At 38.6% G+C, this 18,749-nt stretch overlaps 2 protein-coding genes across 3 annotated transcripts in view; both read left to right on the top strand.

Annotated features, from left to right (window-relative positions):
* The first annotated feature begins 150 nt into the window (after nucleotides 1–150).
* Nucleotides 151–9,683, top strand: LOC105931633 (oocyte zinc finger protein XlCOF6-like). Its single transcript, XM_036145420.1, has 2 exons — nucleotides 151–412; nucleotides 6,858–9,683. Exons 1-2 carry the CDS (start codon nucleotides 244–246, stop codon nucleotides 8,738–8,740), a joined length of 2,052 nt encoding a protein of 683 aa, XP_036001313.1. The 5' UTR covers nucleotides 151–243; the 3' UTR covers nucleotides 8,741–9,683.
* Nucleotides 9,684–13,794: 4,111 nt separating this feature from the next.
* Nucleotides 13,795–18,749, top strand: part of LOC105931635 (oocyte zinc finger protein XlCOF6) — a 30,904-nt gene continuing 25,949 nt past the window's right edge. For both annotated transcript variants that reach the window (XM_036145415.1, XM_021320437.2), the window contains exon 1: nucleotides 13,795–14,214. In XM_036145415.1, the coding sequence (XP_036001308.1) occupies nucleotides 14,031–14,214 (184 nt within the window). In that variant the 5' untranslated portion in view covers nucleotides 13,795–14,030. The remainder of the gene's footprint in view (nucleotides 14,215–18,749) is intronic.

Genomic DNA, 18,749 nt, shown 5'->3' with positions numbered 1-18,749 from the left:
TCTTTCTATCTTCCTATATCTCTCTTTCTCTATTATCTATTCATATATATATTTATATATTTATATATATATATATATACACACACACACACACACAAACTAGGTGGCGATAACTCGCCAGTAAACCGGACGCCACCCGTCGGCGAAGAAGAAGACCAGGTTGCTAACTGCATTAAGCTTTTCTGTGTGCAGTCGTCGTGGAGAACAGCATTTGGGTTAAATATTTTAGTGCTTTTGGGAAGGATGCATTCAGTTCAGACTCAGAGAGAGTTCATCAGCCATCAGGAGACTCCTGCAGAAGAAGAATTAACAGAGTTTAAAGAAATCATGGTTAAGGCCGAGCAAGTGAGCGATGATCAGAGCAGACAGATGGATTTAACTCGGACAGCCCAGAATATCTCACACCGGATAGGTATGACACACCAACCAGCATGAAATAAATAAATGTTGGACGCAGTTTAAATAATTAATGTATTATTTATTTATTTTACAATTGTGAAGCAGATGCAAAATGTGTCGCTCATTTTTTTTTTTGTTCCATTAGTCCCAAAAACAATGATTGAGATTAATGTTAAGGTAGTTTTATTTAACTTCCATGTATAACTGGAGTGATGGAGACCATATTTGGAAATGAATATTTTGCTCATCTTTAATTTTGATGCTTGGAATATTGTCTTATAAAAGAGAAAAAGCCTGATTCAACATGTTAATATTATACCCTTTTTACACCATAGTTTTGAATATTTGTAAACATTAAGCAATGTTAGAAGATTGAAGGTAGAAAGATTTAGTTTTTAAATATATTTGGAGCTTTGACGTTTTAACAGTAAAATATATATTTTGATAGAAATCATTAAAAATAAATTGGGTCAGACAAATCTAAGAATAATATTTGTTTTGGATGATCTTTTATAAAGGTCATAAAGAATAGTGTCTAAAAAAACAGGAAAGGACATTAAAAGGTGTTTACAGTAGAACGAGCGACTGAAGCGATGATGGAGAGCATACATAAAATAACCGTTATTAGTCGACTAATAGGAAAAATAATCAATTAGTCGACTATTAAAATAATCGTTAGTTGCAGTCCTAATCTAAAACAGGATGGACATTCAACAAAAAATTCTACCTGCCACAGTGGCTGGTTGAAAAGCAATTGTACCAACCACTCAAACATGTAACCAGCCACTATTGACTTTTATGTATAACATTTGCCTTGTCCGGACGCCAACATCTATTCTGTTGCCAGGGCGGGTGCAGCTGGCTCCAGGAGCCACCTGTACATATTGTTCACTATTTTATTACCTGTGCCCATGGCTTATTGTTTGTTGTTTGTGTCCTAATCCGGAGTATGTCCTGAAAAAAAATCACTCCAGTAATACGCGGTGACAATACAACTTCTTGATTCTTCCAAAAAACATTATTTACATGAAATGGGGCTGATTCATGAATAGGAGTCATTACTCCTCTTGCGCGAGATGAAAAAAATGATTTAAATATATACTACCCCGCCACCTCCTCCTGACCCGCCCCTCGTCCACGTCCATAAGTGCGTCTCCTGCAAAAATATTATTTTAGAATCTGCATCTTGCTATTTATTTATGATTGTTTAACCATTTTTAAGCGTTAAAGACCCCTGCAGTTCCATGTAACTGTTTTAAGGCTTACAACTTGCGACATATAAGACTAACAACAGCAATAGACGCATAAAAAAAGAAATTTACCCCATGAGAACAAGATATTTTCATTGAGAAGCTTGAACAATAAAACAAAACACACAACAAAGGCAAGGCAAGGCAAATTTATTTGAATAGCACATTTCAGTACAGAGACAATGCAAAGTGCTTTACATGATTAAAATACAGGGGGAAAAAACAGAATAAAAGCAAGTAGGAATAAAATGTAGAAACAAAATAGAACGTGGAAAAATAGAAACTAAAAGCAAACATTAAAAACAGTTGGACTACAAAGTTGAACTAATGATGTTTCAGTAAAACAGTTTAACTAGAACAGTTAAAGGCAATCCTAAACAAATGCGTTTTTAATCTTGATTTAAAGGAACTCAGGCTCTCCGCACTCCACATAAATGGAGCATAGAAACTAAATGCTGCTTCTCCATGTTTGGTTCTGGTTCTAGGTATGCAGAGCAGGCTGGAGCCAGTCAACCTTAGTGGTCTGGAGGGTTGATGCACTGATAAGAAGTCTGTGATGTATTTAGGTGCTAAGCCGTTCAAGGATTTATAGACTAACAGAAGGATTTTAAAGTCTATTCTGAGATACAAAGAGCCAGTGTAAGGACTTTGGAACTGGGGTGATGTGCTGTACTTTCTTAACAAATCCCCTGAACATGAACTCTCTCTATTAACCTTCCCTGTGGGTCCCCCTCTAAAAACAGTGCATCTCCCGTCTATAGCATGTGAGCAATCCACACGCACTGAGGAGCAGTCTAACCACTCTGCTCTAAAGTACGAGGCTTTGCGTTGCTATCCTTCCGTGGACCAGTTCGGTGTGGTCTCTCCATGACCACCGCTCTGATGCCCTCTCTCTGGCAACCACTTCTCCAGGAACACACACGCATTCTGCCCTTCGGCTCCCTCGGGTTGATTAACCAGTCTCTTGATGTTTTGTCTCCATCTTGCCTCCAGGGTCCCATTTAGCCGATCTACCCTGAGTAGAAAGCTGCTACTCTGAGTATTTCTACCTCACGCTGTCATTCTCAGAGTTTTCCGTTTAAGAACAGGTGATTATCAATCAGGTAACTAAACTCAGCATCCAATCAACCCTGAGTTAAGCGCCAGCCCGAGCATGAAAGAAGTCCTCCTCAATGAAACGTAGATAACACGATTCATTATGACAACGGCAGGAAATCAGAAGCTTTGAAGTGCGCATTTACTGCGAGTGGAATTAGAAATTTTTAAAGGCATATGTATAATATTAAACCATAACTAACAAAAAGAAACAACGCTGTTACTTCTGAAAAAAAGCGAGTGCAATACATTTATGTTATTCTTATGTTTAATCTTAATGAACTAAAGCATTATTTGGTCATAATCAACATAAACAACGATGGGATTGTGTGAGTTATTGTAATAATTGATTTGTTCATCTTTCTGCCAGAATTTGGCTTCACCCATCCTTCTATAAATGAGTTGTCACTGATTTTCTTGAAGGTGTATAATTTGTGCCAACTTCACTTTTTATTAATCATATAGGCCATATTTAGATTTTAAGTTGAAGTGAAGGTGGCATTATTTAAGTGAAGAAATGTGTCGTAGCCCTAACCATGTTGGGGGGAGGGGGAATATATAAATGGAAACTAAAATATATGAATGGAAAATTAAAGCTGGAAGTCTACTACAGAATAAATTATTGCTTTTATTCTGTGTAGTTGTTTTATTAATCTTAGAAGTCTTAGAATATGGATCAAAATTAAACTCTACTATAATTGAGCGCAACATTAAGATTCCTTACAGCACGACATACAGTTGCCTCTGAAAGATTTTCTGCGTGACCTACGCTATTAAACTTTGGGAAAGTTAGAAAGATATTCACACATTTGGCTTTTCCGGATCAGTAAGTAATCGGTGGAACATTGTTTCTTCAAAACCGACACCTCTCTGCAAACACAGCAAGGCAGGCAGTGAACTACAATCGTATTTTCCTCAATGGGCAAGCTGACAAAATTAAGATAAATCAATGACAGCGGTGAAAAATGGCAACACTTTTTAAAATATATTAAGGAATGATAAGACATTAATCATAGTCTGGTTAGCCTCTCCTGACAGAGATTTCTGGTCAATATTTGCGCTCCAGCACACAGGCTCTTCCAGGAAAGGACTCGCCTTTTCCGACACGTCCTTGAGCTGATCTCAGCTAAAAAGGAGGAAAAACTCAGAGTTTGCCCAAGTAACTCTGCTCAGTAGCAGGGTTGTTTCACGGAGTAATTTGTTCAGATTTGACTCTGGGTAAAGGCTTCCGAGCTTTCTGAAATCTAAAAGCCAGGGTATGCAGGAATTTACCCTAGAAATTACCCAGAATATCCACTAACCCAGCTTTCTGAAACGGTTCCCAGATCCGTAACTTTACCCGTCTTCTTTGACTCATGTATCCACTTCAGCTTGGAGTGTTACTAACTCACTCTCTGCATCAGAAATACGAGCTTCAGTTTCTGTCACTTGCTGGATATTATCACTTATCTCTTTTTTCAAGCTGTCGATTGACCCCACGACTTCATCAAATCTAGATACGAAGTTTGTTTGGATGGAGTTTACAATATCATCCACCTTGCTGCTTTGTGATTTCTGTTTCTCTTCTCTGTTCGACGTTGCCATTGGAGCGGAGCAGGGGCTAGCGCTAGCTTGCAACTGAGGAACTGATGCACAGATGAAGTTTTGGAGGTGTATTTTCTCAATTCTTCTCAATTTAAAACTACTTTTTCTGATAAATTTAGGGTATAAAGTTGACAAGTTTGCGAACTTGTCATCTCCTTACTGCTCTTTACTTCCCCTTGTGATGGACAGTTTTTCTTGCTGCCCACAATTTCTTGCTGCCCTATTAAATGAAGTCCCAGGCTTGTTAAAAAGTCCTAGCCTCAGACCTAGACCTTTTTTCCCATGATTGTAAAGCCTGGGGAAAAAGGAAAACACCCATATGGTAACACACGGTGGGCTTTTGAGGTCTATAATAAAGTTATACACTAATTTAGAGTTAAGTTCTAAAGCAAAAAAGAATGAACGTCAGATAAAAATGCAATATTCAAGTTAAACGGAAGAAAGACAGCAGCTGATTTATAGAACGATGTGAGGAAAACTATGTAATATGTATGATTCTACAAGCAAACGCAACAGAGTAGCTAAAGCGTGTGCAAGTGGAAATTAATATCTGAGAGACAGCGTAAATGATTCTTGATCAGATCAAGAACCCATGCCACCATTAGCATGATGGTAAACACTTGTTGAGTCTGTTGTGAGTAGCAGAGATTAGAGTCTGAAATGTATATATGTAAATTTCAACATCTGCATTCTAGAGTTACTTACGTTTCATACTTTGTGGATATACAAAAGGTATTTACGTTTTCCTGGTGTGATTGGCAGCAGGTTTGTTATAACACAAATAAATTGTACTGAACACATTTAAAGGCTTTTTAATGAAGTACATCAAGTTCCAAGTGATTCCTATAAGATTAAAACAGTTTACAAACATTCAATATTGAAAATGCAGCGATCACTGTACTGGTTGTTGTTGAAGGCATCTATCAAATCAACAGAGCAGAAAGGAACAAATGTAAGTCTTTAGTTTCTGATCCCAAACTGATTGACAAGCTAAATTAAATGTACCAAGACAGTTTTATTCTATCCCACAAATTGACACGTACAACAGCATATTACATAACCTTGTGGTATTGCTTCTAATAAACAGCTGCATGGTTTGTGTATTTATTCTACACTAAACCCATAACTCTCTTAACATTTATGTGTACATTGGCTATTTTTCGTGTTGTCTCTACATCAATGGCAGGCAGACAGCTGGGCTTTAACAATTGTGAATTAAGCTATGTTCACCTGGGCACAACACATACCAACATTCCCGGCAACATTAAATCCTCTGTTTGCTAACACAAGATCTCCTAGCCTGGCAAGCAAGATTGATAATACGTAGCACTTTCCATTCTGCACGTTATCAATCTGGGACTGCTTCTATCGAATTTGTTTGGGGAAAGGAGGGACATTCAGCAGAACTCTCTGAGCTGATTGGATGAAGCAACACCGAGTGCCCACCTACCAAAGCTTGGTTTTAGCCAATCACGACATTAAATCAAAATGTAACCAGAAGTTATTGTGTTTCATGAGAAACACAATAATGTAAGCTAGTCAAGGCTCTTCTTGTTGTTCTTCTTCTAAAGATGAAATCGTGGGTTCTCACAAAAGAGATGTGATACTGTAGCTGTGGGCCCAGCATCTATTACTGTAGTCACAGCGGTATGTCCCGCCTTAAACCATAATACTTCAACGTGATTGGTCCGAACTGTTTTTGGTTCTGACAAAAATGGTTGAAGCGGGTGCAGTACAAGATGGATTGTTGTTTGTTAGTGCACAAATACTGTGAGAATTCAGCGTGTGGGCAATGTTAAAGATTTCCAGACAGCAACTTGACTAGTACGAATTAAGTGACAAACCTGTAGCTCAATTTTCTGCTATGGGTTTGTCACTAGCTCTTCAGTCCCATGCTTTTCAAAGATATGAAACTGACCCCTGTGGCATACTGATCAGAAATGTTATTGTGATGATTTGTGGTCTATGCACACTTTGAATGTTCAACTGTGTTTGTACTTCTCCTTCGTCTCTGTGTGGGACCGGTCATTTATCCTTTCATATCTGCTTATAATACGGACTAATGCACGACATTAATATCAATAGAGAAACAGGAAAACTTCAGATATTAGCTCAACCATACGGTACCATTATGAGCAGGGCCACGCCCCTTTTTATCACGCTAAGAGTAGGTCAGTGGCGGTCAAGTTTTTTCCCCCCTAAATACCTCCAAAGAGGAGGATTTAATGATTCTTACACAAGCCTATTTTTTCACAAATACTTTTGGTTTGACAGCACTTTACACACAAAAGATGCCGTTTAACTCTATCAAACACTCCTGATTCTCTCAGATTAATTCTTCACTGCTCATCATACATATATATCAGATGCTCTACATTGGTTTAATATATATCTTTAAGAAACTTAGGTGTGGCAGCTTTTATTTTGCTGTGGCGGTGCGCCACGATCAATTACACGTAGAGGAAACCCAGGACACCTGTTCTCAAATTGTTTTTTGACACAGACTTTTGTTTCTGTTTCCCTTTCCAGACTCCTCGCCCCTTCATGTTGTGAAGGAGGATGAGCTTCTAGCGGAAGAGCTTCTCTTCAACCAAAAGAGCACCTCTGGTTTGGATCAGGAGGAACCAGAAGTGTGTAGAATAAAAGAAGAATGGAAGAAGGAGCTGGGACACAAGGACATAAAAGAAGAGCAGAAGGAGTTGGCTTATCAGGAGGTAAATGAAGAGCAGGAGCAGCCGGAACATCAGCTGATAAAAGAAGAGAAGGACAGTCAAGATAAAGAGCAAGTTGTGGTGAAGTTGAAAACCGATATCTTCATGGTGACTCCTGCAAGTAATGAAAAATACCACACAGAATTAAACAGAACGTTACCTGTGTCTCAGGACTCTTTTGAGGCTGAGAACAAAGATCACGAAGGAAATAATCATGAAGATTCAGGATCAAACGGAGATGAAGAGCTGAAGAGAAATGAGAGCAGCTGGACCTCTAGAGAGCATGTTGACAATGTTGATAGTACAAAACAAAGTGGACTCCGAAAAACTCAGGATAAACATTTGTATTCTTGTATAATGTGCGATAAAACATTTACTGACAACGGTTCATTGACTAAACACTTGAAAATTCACACAGTTGAAAGGATTTTTTCATGTGAGATTTGTGGAAAGATTTCCAGTCGAAAAAGCCATTTAGCTGTTCACATGAGGACTCACACAGGTGAGAAGCCTTTCCCGTGCAAGATTTGTGGCAAAGCTTTTGGTCAAAAAGGGCATTTAAATATTCACATAAGAACTCACACAGGTGTGAGGCCTTTCTTGTGCAATATTTGTGGAGACAGTTTTTGTGAAAAAGATTATTTAATCACTCACATGAAAACACACACTGGCGAGAGATCTTTTACTTGTAGGATTTGTGGAAAAGGTTTTAGTCGAAAAGGTGGTTTAGATGTTCACATGAGAATCCACACGGGTGAAAAACCTTTCTCGTGCACGATTTGTGGAAAAAACTACGGTGAAAAGGGCGTTCTTAATGTTCACATGAGAATACACACAGGTGAGAGGCCCTTTTCATGCATGATTTGTAGAAAAGCTTACGCTCAAAAAGGTCATTTAACCGTTCACATGAGAACTCACACAGATGAGAGGCCTTTCTCCTGCACACTGTGTGGAAAAAGTTTCCATTCCAAAGACAGTTTAACTGAACATGTAAATATTCACGCAGGTGAGAAGCCTTTCTTGTGCAAGATTTGTGGGAAAGCTTTCAGTCAAAAAGGTCATTTAACTATTCACGTAAGAACTCACACAGGCGAGAGGCCTTTCAAGTGCAAAATCTGTGGTAAATCTTTTATTGAAAAAGGCGTGTTAACTGATCACATGAGCATCCACACTGGTGCGAGGCCTTTTTTGTGTAAGGTTTGCGGAAAAGGTTGCCGTCTAAAAGGCGATTTACGCCGTCACATGATAACCCACGCAGGTGAGAAACCTTTTGCCTGTGGGATTTGTTTAAAAACGTTTACTCGAAAAAACAATTTAACTTTGCACATGAGAAGTCACACAGGGGAGAAGCCCTTCTCGTGCATTATATGTAGAGAAAGTTTCTTTGAAAGGGATATTTTAACGGATCACATGAAAATTCACACTGCTGAGAGGCCTTTTATTTGTAAGATTTGTGGAAAAGGTTTTGGTCGAAAAAGTCATTTAACCCGTCACATGAGAATTCACAAAAGTCAGAAGCCATTTTCCGGCACATTGTGTGGAAAAAGTTTCCCTTTTAAGGAGAGTTCAGCTGAACATGTAAATAGTCACACAGATGTGAGGCCTTTCACCTGCAAGTTGTGTGAAAAATGTTTTCCTGAAAAATGCAATTTAACTCTTCATATGATGGTTCACGCGGGTGAGAAGCCTGTCTCCTGCTAGTTATCAGGGAAAAAGTATTTTAGAAAGATTTTTTAGCCATTCACATCATAATTCACAGGCCAGAGTCTTTTTAGTGCATAATGGGGAATTAAAGTTGCTGTTAAACATTAACCTAACTGAACACGTTGGAAGACATAGCGGTAAGGTGTAAAAAAGTAAATATGCTATACATGTGAGGAGTTCTACAAGTTATAAGCCAAAGCTTTTATGACGAAGAAAAATGTTTTGTCCTTTAAGTTATAATAGTCAAGCAGGCTAGATGCCTTTGTAGTCTGCTTAAAGCAGCAATAAGCGAAATTTCATTGTTTTGGATAAAACAAAAAAATGGTTCTGTGAAAAACTAAAAGTGTCTTTTTAAATGGAATATGTTATGACGTCACATAACATCTCTCTGTGTGGTTCTCCAGTCTCTTGTTTACATTTACGGGCTGGTTGCGCGTGCATGTACGTGCACAGCTGCCACTCAGGGCTTAGCTCCCTTAACCCTGCCTATAAGTCGGAGCACGTCCAGCAGATGCAAACATTCTCTTGCCAACACCATTATACAGTTTTGAGTTACTTCTTCACTAGACATGTTCCTGAAAAAGGTGATGCTGTTTTGCTGTGTGTTTATCCTTGCAAATATGTGCATATGAGGCGATAGGTGAGACAGGGAGGGTAAAGGGGGGTTGGGTTGCAGCTGGAGCAGAGGTAGAGAGAGGCATGGCTTGAAACACATCTTGTTTGGTCTACAGACAGATCTCATGCTCCACCTAGTGGTGAAATATCGCTTATAGCTCCTTTTAATACTAAAATCTGCAGCTTGCCCTCATATAATCTTTAATGGATGATTTTCTTATGTAAAGTTTAATGCGATGATGTTTATTGATTCCACAGAAACTCTTGAATTAAGTCTGCCTCTGTTGTCTTTAAAGTTGTTTATGATTAAAAATGTTTTAAATTCCTCTCTTTCCTGCTGCAACTATTTTCAGTAGATTTTCATCTTTTTTCTGACTGATGAACGTAAACTTTAACTGGGAGACTTGATAATTAATTAAATAATTCATTAATAACTTTGCTTAGAGGGTGGAGTTGTGTGCTGCGAGACAAAACAGTCCACTGCTTGGATGAGTAAGGAGCAGTAAGGAGAGGAGTTTACAAATCTATCAGTTTTATACCCTTTATTTAAAAAAAGTAGTTTTGAAATGTTTTAGGCGAGAAAGTACACCTCCAAACTTCACTTTTGTAGTAATTCCTCAAGGTTATGAGCCAATTTTGATTCTGCTTTTGATTTGTCGGGAGTGACAGAGCTGGTCTCGCAGGTAGACTGCAGTGGGAAACCCTGTTTGCTGCACCCTAGTCAGCCAGATCGTTGTTTTAAATTACATTTTGCCCCAAGGTCATACTTTCCCTCTCTATTCTTGAACAGATTTCTAATTTTCTTTGGAAACATATTGTTTCTACCTTTGAACATCGCCTGTTCAGTTTTAAATTTGATCAAATCTATAAATGTAGTTGTCCATAAATAGAGTTGTGGTTAAAAAAAATTGTGTGTTCACAATACCAAACATTATGCACCATCCTTATTGCTCTTTATTGCATTGTCAATATTTTTTGAAGAGAAGTTTTGTATGTATTACACCAGACTTCAACACAATCTAAATATGGTAGTAACATGGTGCAGTAAAGAGTGTGCAAAGTTTTAGAAACATCACGGACTACAAGCGCAGCGACCAGCAGGTCATTAACAACCCGGATCTCCAAGCAGCAGGGAGTCTGAGCATCTTCTTCATCCAGAGGAGCACCATCAGCCTCCTGTACTGCAGCTGCACCAAGTGACCTCTTCCTCGAGTAGCATAAACACCAACAAGGCTGCAGGTCCAGGCACGGTGTCAGGTCAGATGCTTAAATCATGTGCTGTTCAACTAGCAGGGGTCTTTCTGGAAATCTTGAACCTCTCCCTGCAGCTCTCCACAGTTCCTGCCTGCCTGTAATCACCCGTCATCATGGCTGTCCCCCAGAAATACAACCATCACCCGCCTCAATGATTATCATCCTGTTAATCTGACCCGAGTCATCATGAAGTGCTTCGAGAGGATCCTCCTGCAACGCATCAAGAATGCTGTCCCTGCATGCCTGGAAAGCCTGCAGTTCACCTACAGCGAGAATCGCTCCACAGAGGATGCTGCATCGTTAGCACTTCACTCAGCTCTGACTCATCTGCAGCATCCCAACACCTATGCTAGGATGCTATTCACAGACTTTAGCTCAACATTCAACACCGTACTCCTGGACATGCTGGCTCTGAAGCTCAACAATCTGGGATTATCCACACTGCTCTGCTACTGGATCAGTGACTTCCTCACCAACAGGCCCAACAGGATTGAACAAGGGGAGGTGGAGTGTGTGGACAGCAATAGGTTGATACACTGCAAAAAGAGAACTAAAAATAAGTACAATTCTCTTGAAATTTATGTATTTGTCCTTGATTTGAGCAGGTAAATAAGATTATTTGCCAATGGAATTTGTGTTTTTACCCCTAAAATAAGATAATTAGATATACTTCACTTGAAATAAGATTATGGAGATGAATTGTTCCTATTTTAAGTGCAAAAATCTTATTCCATTGGCAATTAATATTATTTACCTGCTCAAATCAAGGAAAAATTATCTAATTTCAAGAAATAATTTCTTATTTTGAGTTCTATTTTTGCAGTGTAATTATTTTAGATTTAATTTTCTAATGTGAACTGAGTACTACATGTATGTACAAACCAGTTTATTATGCATTTAACCTTACAATTTTTGTATATTAGTAATTAATTAAAATGTTAATTTGAACAGTTTCTGGATAAAACAGACATGTGTCAATTTTGCAAAAACAAATAACCAAACATTTTATTATACAAAGTAGGCACCTTAAATGAAAAAAAACTGATGGAGGAATAAGAAAGCAAAACAGATCACATTAAAAAGCACAAAAGGAGAACTTAACACAGAAAATGTGTCCAGTCCTATGGAAGAAAGTTTTGACACTGGTAAGGTGAGATAATGGGCATTTGTCAAAAGACCCAAACATTTTATTACAAAAGGCCTTTTATTATACAAAGCAGGGACATGAGGAGGAATAAAAATTGAATTAAAAAGCCAAGAACATCACATTAAAAGGCATTAGATAGAGCAAATACACATAAAAAAAACAGATAATCCGTTTTTTTTTAGCATTTTCAACAGGCTACATCTTTCTTCAGGACATGAGCCTTCCTCTCTGTGACATCAGAAACCAGAAAAGACGACTGCAAAACATTAAGCTGGAACTAGGTGTCTTAAATCTGGAGGAAATAAATGCAGATTCACCCTGGAAAAGGGAAATTTATGGGAATCGGAATAACCTGGCAATATAAGAGAGCAGCAACACATGCGTGTGTTTTTACGTATGCAGGAAGCACATCAAGATTGAAGCAAGTGTTGGCTTACCATTTCAGTGCCAATTCCATTAATTGGGAAATTTACAAGCCAATCATCTGTAATTGAGAGAGCAGCTTCCATCGCACTTTTTGTGGTAAACATGTTTTTATGATGGCCGGAAGCACAAGATGGAAGCAAGTAGTGGCTTACCATTTCAGTCATTACTTGGGCAAATTACATTCCAATCATTCTAGAACTAATTGCGAGAGCAGCTTCACCATAGGTCATTTTGCGGTAAACATCACCACTGACATGGGCAGTCCAAAAGTAGCTATGTGGTTGGCTTTTGGAGTGGGGCGAAACAAACTATATATCCAACACCCATATCCAACACCCAGGAAGACCTAATAAAAGGCTGGAAAATGTTGAGCCATCACATGGATCTAGTTTGGTCCAGAAAACTGAGAAGCTCCTCCAAATAAGGTTGAGTGCCTCCGTCAACGAGCTCTGAGATGCCAAGGATGCTCTAGAGAAAGAAGCAAGTGTTAGAAAGCATGCTCCCTTCATGTCAGGATGGGCAAGAAAAATAACCAGCTTTAGAGAAAAGCTTAAAATAATACAAAATAAATGCATTTAATGTCCTGCAGTAAATACCAAACTTTGGGAATATTATGGTTTTATAATGTTGTTCAAACATCTTGATTCAGCTCTTATTTTGGATGACAGAAAATGGCATCTTGTTACCTTGGAGATCTTGTGTAACATGCTTCAGCAGTTCCTCATGTGTTTAACTGAAAAATATTAAATTACTCATTTTCCCAATCACAGTTTTCTTTACTGATAATATCCCCATTTATGTTGCCATCTCTTATGGATTGTCTAAAGCAAAATCTATAAATCAAAGTAAATTAACCATTTCAATCTCACATGTTTTTTTAGTTGAGATAGTTTACTAATGGCTGCACAGTGCCGCAGTGGGTAGCACTGTTGCCTTGCAGCAAGAAGGTTCTGGGTTCAAATCCAACCCTGGGTCTTTCTGCATGGAGTTTGCATGTTCTCCCTGTGCATGTGTGGGTTCTCTCTGGGTACTCCCGCTTCCTCCCACAGTCCAAAAACATGACAGTTAGGTTAATTGGCTTCCCTAAATTGTCCTTAGGTGTGTGTGTGTGAATGGTTGTTTGTCCTGTCTGTCTCTCTGTGTTGCCCTGTGACAGACTGGCGACGTGTCCAGGGTGTACCCCGCCTCTCGCTCAGTGAACGCTGGAGATAAGGTACCAGCAACCCCCATGACCCCATGAGGGATTAAGCGGGTCAGAAAATGGATGGATGGATAGTTTAGTAACATAAAATTATCTAAAGATTGTGGACACAGCAACATGTAGAAACTTTCCCTCAATCATTTCGTCCTGTCTCCATGTCAGTTTGAGTCTCCACTCCACACGGATTCAGTCTCAGTGGGATTCATTTTAATCTCAGACATCTCAAAAAATATGAAAATGATAAACTTTAAATTTCAAACTGCACCAAATATTTCAAAGAGCTGAATTAGACGGACTGAAATAGCAAAATGTTGTAATTTCATCCATCTACCTGAGAATGAAATGCATTCAATCTATCGCTTTTTGGAACTATCTGCAGCTGCATGACTCACGTGACTTCCGCATTCCTTTCTTTCCACGGAAGTCTATGGAGTGTCGCCACTCTCAGTTATACCACTCTGGTCTAAAACAACTCAGTGGAAAACATCTGCCATGGAATGCGCACACATCCAACGACGCCTTACCAGCGTTTATTAGATCGACGTAACTAGTGTGTCGTGGGCCTTATAAGATTACTAAAACCATCGTGTAAAAGAAACATTTAAAAGCAGTCTGGGGACGGTTTTGGTGTTTTGTATTCTTGAATGTTTGCAGTGAAAATGTCTTCGGTTCAACCCCAGAGAGAGATGAACACCGAGCAGGAAACTCCTGCTGAAGAACCGTTCACTGAGTTCAAAGAAATCTTCGTCAAGCCGGAGGAAGCGATGGATGATCAGCGCAGACTGCTGGATTTCAGCCGGATACCTCTGATAATCTTACACCGAATAGGTATGAAACACCAGCGGTACTGACAATTTACTGATAACTCGGTTTAAGGAAAGTTGTTTGGGTCGAAGCAGAACTTGGCATCCGATTTTAGGAGCAATGTTTGCCTGAAAGTATAAATGTGATTTAAATCAAGTGCAGCCCCAAAGTTATAAAGTGGAAATTTAAATGTTAGTTTTTGTATGGCACAAAGGCATTAAGGCATATTTTTTCAGGTGGAACCACTATGATTTATAGGTAATTAAACAAGGAATAAAATCTAAATTTCAGAGCCACGCCCAAATCTTTTACAAAATAAATACTGCAAAACACAATAAAACTGCCTTTGAAAATAAAGGAGGAGCCTCTGACTTAATAGATCAGCATCTTGATGAAAACTGTAATAAATCTGAACTGAATGTAAAGCTTTATAAGAATCAATTCCGCATACAGTACATGTTGTTCCTTTGTTCTGGAGGTGGGAGTTGGTGGAGGAAGGAATTCATAGTAAAGTTTTCTGATTACAAGATAATGTTTCCTACTGTACCACAAAAATAGCCAGAAAAAAAAAAAACTTTTCATGCTGTAACAGTAACGTGTATTGGTAAAGTGTGGATATTGTAAAACCTTTTTTTCCATTCCTTGATTCCACATACAGTGCGTGTAGTTTCTTTGCTCCGGGGTTGAGGGTGGGACGGTGAAGGAATTAATTGCAAGTTTTCTGATTACAAGGTCAGCAGTATTTCCTACTGTATGCATGTGCCCTCTTTCTGAAATAGCAGACACGTATTTTAAAGTTGCTGGAAATAAACAGTTACAGAGCAAGTTACTCGTGAAGCGGGTCTCACAAAAGCATTTCCTCATCTTCTTCCACTTCAAAATCAAAGCTGCTGTCTGAAGATTTTCCAACTTCACCATCGCTGGTCTGCCAAATTTCCTCCAAAGCTTCCCAAACAGGCATTGTCTTCTTCTGTGCCATTATTATGTTTGATGATGACGAGAAAAAAAAACAACACCGGAAAGTTGCACAAACAAACGGAGCAATCTGCGCTTGGGGCTGTGCGTAAAGCTATCTGAGTTTAATGCAGCCATGTCTCCAGATTTTACTTACGGAGAGTACCTGTATTTTGCACAGAAATTACATCACCAGAAATGGTCAGTCAATGACCTCCAACCCCTTTGCAAGGTAAGAGCCTCTAGGTTCAATTATTAACAGCAATGAGGGGGTGGGACAAAAAATAAAAAAAAAACGTCTGTGTGCTCTTGCATATTTCTGGTAGAATCCGACATGTTGGGTGGATCTCTAAATCAATTTTTGTTTGTTTACACTACTGTAAAACAAAAAGTAGCCTATTTGTGAAAAAAATAATTTTGCGACTTGTTTTAGAAACTTTAAAGCCCCCCATTGAAAGGCTTGTCTGCTTGACCTGAACTGTTGTACATTTTGTGCGGAGGCCTTATGCCCAGAGTTTTTTTTTTCTTTGCTTCAGCGCAGTTGTGTGCTAATGGCATGTTCTTATGTGTTAAAGGAGAAGTCCAGTCATCAAGGAAAAATCGGTGGATCATTAGCCATACCTAAAACTAATATGTCCGTGGTGATTTATTGAATTTAGCGTTAATCAATAAGAAAATAAAAGCATAAATTGTCGTCTGGATCACTGTGTATGCGGGCGGCCATTAATGCCCATATTTTGGCAATAATGGCCACCTGACATCACATCCTGTGACGTTATGTTACGTTAAGGCAATGTGCTCTACAAGCTAATTCAATAGGAACTGTTGTACACAGCTGCGGTCAACAACGATTATTTCGGATTTCGAGAGGACTTCACCATTGAAATTCGCGAGAGCTATTGCTGAAGCAACAATGCTCACGTGCATGGCAGTTGGATGTTCCAATACATCGGGTAAAAGTGAAAAAAAACATTAATTTTTTTTACCATTCCGATTCATGATCCACCACGGGTTCTTTTGTTGGATTGCCAGCTTGAAGAGGGAGGATTTGCCATCAAACTTCTGGCCAGAGAGAATACACGTCGTCTGTAGCCAACATTTCAAAGAAGAATGTCTTCAAGATGACATGAGAGCGAGACTTTTCCATAGATTTTTCTTTTTTATAATGTAGAATTTGCGGGGTCATTTGTTTACCCGACCAGAAGGGCGGAGTGATATGACACACTTGGAAAGAATGCTCACTGTTGTGAGGCCCACTTATTTTATGCGACTTTGGTCTTATTTTTTCTAAAGTCACTTGTAAATTTCATGAGTTTCGGGTTGCAGTTTTTTGGGCTTGTTTCTGAAAGTGAAGTCGCATGTTTGGGCTCTAAACTAAGTGATGCTGAAATATCCCTCCGCCAGGATATTTCACTCCGCAGAGTGAGTAAAGGCAGAAGGAGCAGCTCTCCCCGTATTTTCTGCAGTTCACGGTTGCAATAACTGATAACTGCTGAAAGTAGATTAGGTGGTGCAGATCACCATTTTGAGCAGAGATTGGTTCTAAAGATGAGTTTTTACTCCTTGATAACATTGCAGAACCCAACCTATGAACCATACTTTAGTGCTTATTTGTTGTCTTTTTATGTCTCTAAAATGTAAAATTATTATTACTATAAATTTAAATGCTTAATACCGTGTCTATCTTTGTTTATGAGGTAAAAAAAATATTCCGGCATGAAAACGGGTATTTATTTACAAAGGGACAGATAGGGCATTGGGACTTGCTCGACAGCCGATCCTCCCGCAACCTGACGTCACAAACTGGGAGGTGGCAGTACTGTTTTTCACCAAGATGGATGTCTCCAAAAAAGCATATTCGAATGAAAATTACTCTTAATTAAAAAACTTATCATTTATTGAACAGTATGTAATCATTTTAAATTTAAAGTACTTTCAGCAGTTTAAATTCTGATTTTGACAGGACTTCTCCTTTAAATAGTTCTATGCTTTTAACATGAGAGAGTTTGAGATTTGGGCTTGTTTTTTTCTTTTAAGTTGGGCAGGTTTTATGCTGGTTTGGGCTGGAAACTAACAGTTTCGGAAGCGCTGTGTATTGACTCATAAGTCAAGCATATCACCTACACTGTGATAAAAATGAGCACTGGTGTCAAGCTGAACACTGACAAATTCATACTAGAAGAGGTTCTGCAATTACAGCAGCTAGGGAGAACAAGGATCAGAACAAAGCAGAGTTCCCTTCTGCCTGCTAGTATGTAATAATTTTATATTTAAAGTACTTCTGCATCAGTTTGTGTGCTCACCTGAGTTCAACAGCGACCTGGATTATGGCGGCTGGGTGAGCTTAGGGAGAAACGTTCTGTTGACCGTCATCAATGCACTGTTTGATGTATCCATGCACGGCTCATAATGTAAGTAAACGTTTTGTGTTGAGATCGTGAAATGGAGAAATAAAAGGACATCGTGTGTAATGGTTCAGCGTGACGCATCATCAGTAGCCTATACCCCTTCTTTTAGCCGCTGTGGCGTTTGGATAAAAATTTTAAGTTGATACGCCGCAATAATTACCATTAAACTCTACTATAACTGAGTGCAACAGTAACATTCCTGACAGCGCGACATACAGTTGGCTCTGAAAGATTTTTCTGTGTGACCTACGTTATTTAAAAGCTGCTGTTTGCATAAAACCAAAGAGCAGCACTAAAAATTGTTCAGAACTGAGAACTAAATTTGAATTTGACTTTAGAAAGTGCCTTGAGATGACATGTTTCATGAATTGGCGTTTTTATAAATAAAGTTGAATTGAATTGAGCAGAACATCGCCTTGTTGTGTTAGAAGAGCAATGTGCAGGCTGAGAATATTAAGATAAATCATTGACAACAGCAAAAAACCATAGGCTGACGCTTGAAAATATATTTATCCACAAATGATCAGACATTTAATCATAGTCTGGTTAGTCTCTCCTGGGAGAAATTTTTGTGGAGTATTTGCGCTCCAGCATACTGGCTCCTCCAGAAAAGGACACGCCTTTTCTGACACTTCTTGTGCAGATCTTGCCTAAAAAGGAGGAAAACCTCAGTTAGCCCAAACAACTCTGCTCAGTAGCAGAGCTGTTTAATGGAATAATTTGATGACAAAATTTTACACAGGGTAAAGGCATCTGGGCTTTCTGAAACAGAAAAGCCAGGGTATTGAGGAATTTACCTCCTCGTATGAAGATCGTGCTGCGCAGGCAGCAGCCGGTCACATCGGCTGTATCCTTCCTTTTCCTACTTTTTCCTCTTTATAGTATTTTTTGGAGTGTTTTTATATTAGTGAAAATCGGATCGGGTATCCTGAACGTATGTGCACTAAAAGTATGGAGTGAATTTTGTCTTAAAAAGATTTGAATAAATATAAAAGGATATATATACATATACATACATTTATAAATATCCAAGTACAAAATACAAATGTAAAAATGTGACATACAAATAAATAAACAAAATACAAATATAAAAATGTGACATACAAATAAATAAACATTTATATAAATAAACGTGTCTTTGTAAATATATTTTCGAGATTTGAAAATAAATATGCTTGACTTTGTATGTGGAATCTG

This window comes from Fundulus heteroclitus, chromosome 13 (assembly GCF_011125445.2).
Source record: "Fundulus heteroclitus isolate FHET01 chromosome 13, MU-UCD_Fhet_4.1, whole genome shotgun sequence".
Taxonomy (NCBI): Eukaryota; Metazoa; Chordata; class Actinopteri; order Cyprinodontiformes; family Fundulidae; genus Fundulus; species Fundulus heteroclitus.
This window is presented reverse-complemented; position numbering and strand designations above follow the sequence as displayed.

Excerpts from the sequence above, each read along its gene's own strand:
- LOC105931633 (XM_036145420.1), top strand. The coding sequence starts at position 244 with ATGCATTCAGTTCAGACTCAGAGAGAGTTCATCAGCCATCAGGAGACT. Across the intron at positions 413-6,857 it reads GAATATCTCACACCGGATAG|ACTCCTCGCCCCTTCATGTT; the intron begins GTATGACACACC and ends TTCCCTTTCCAG.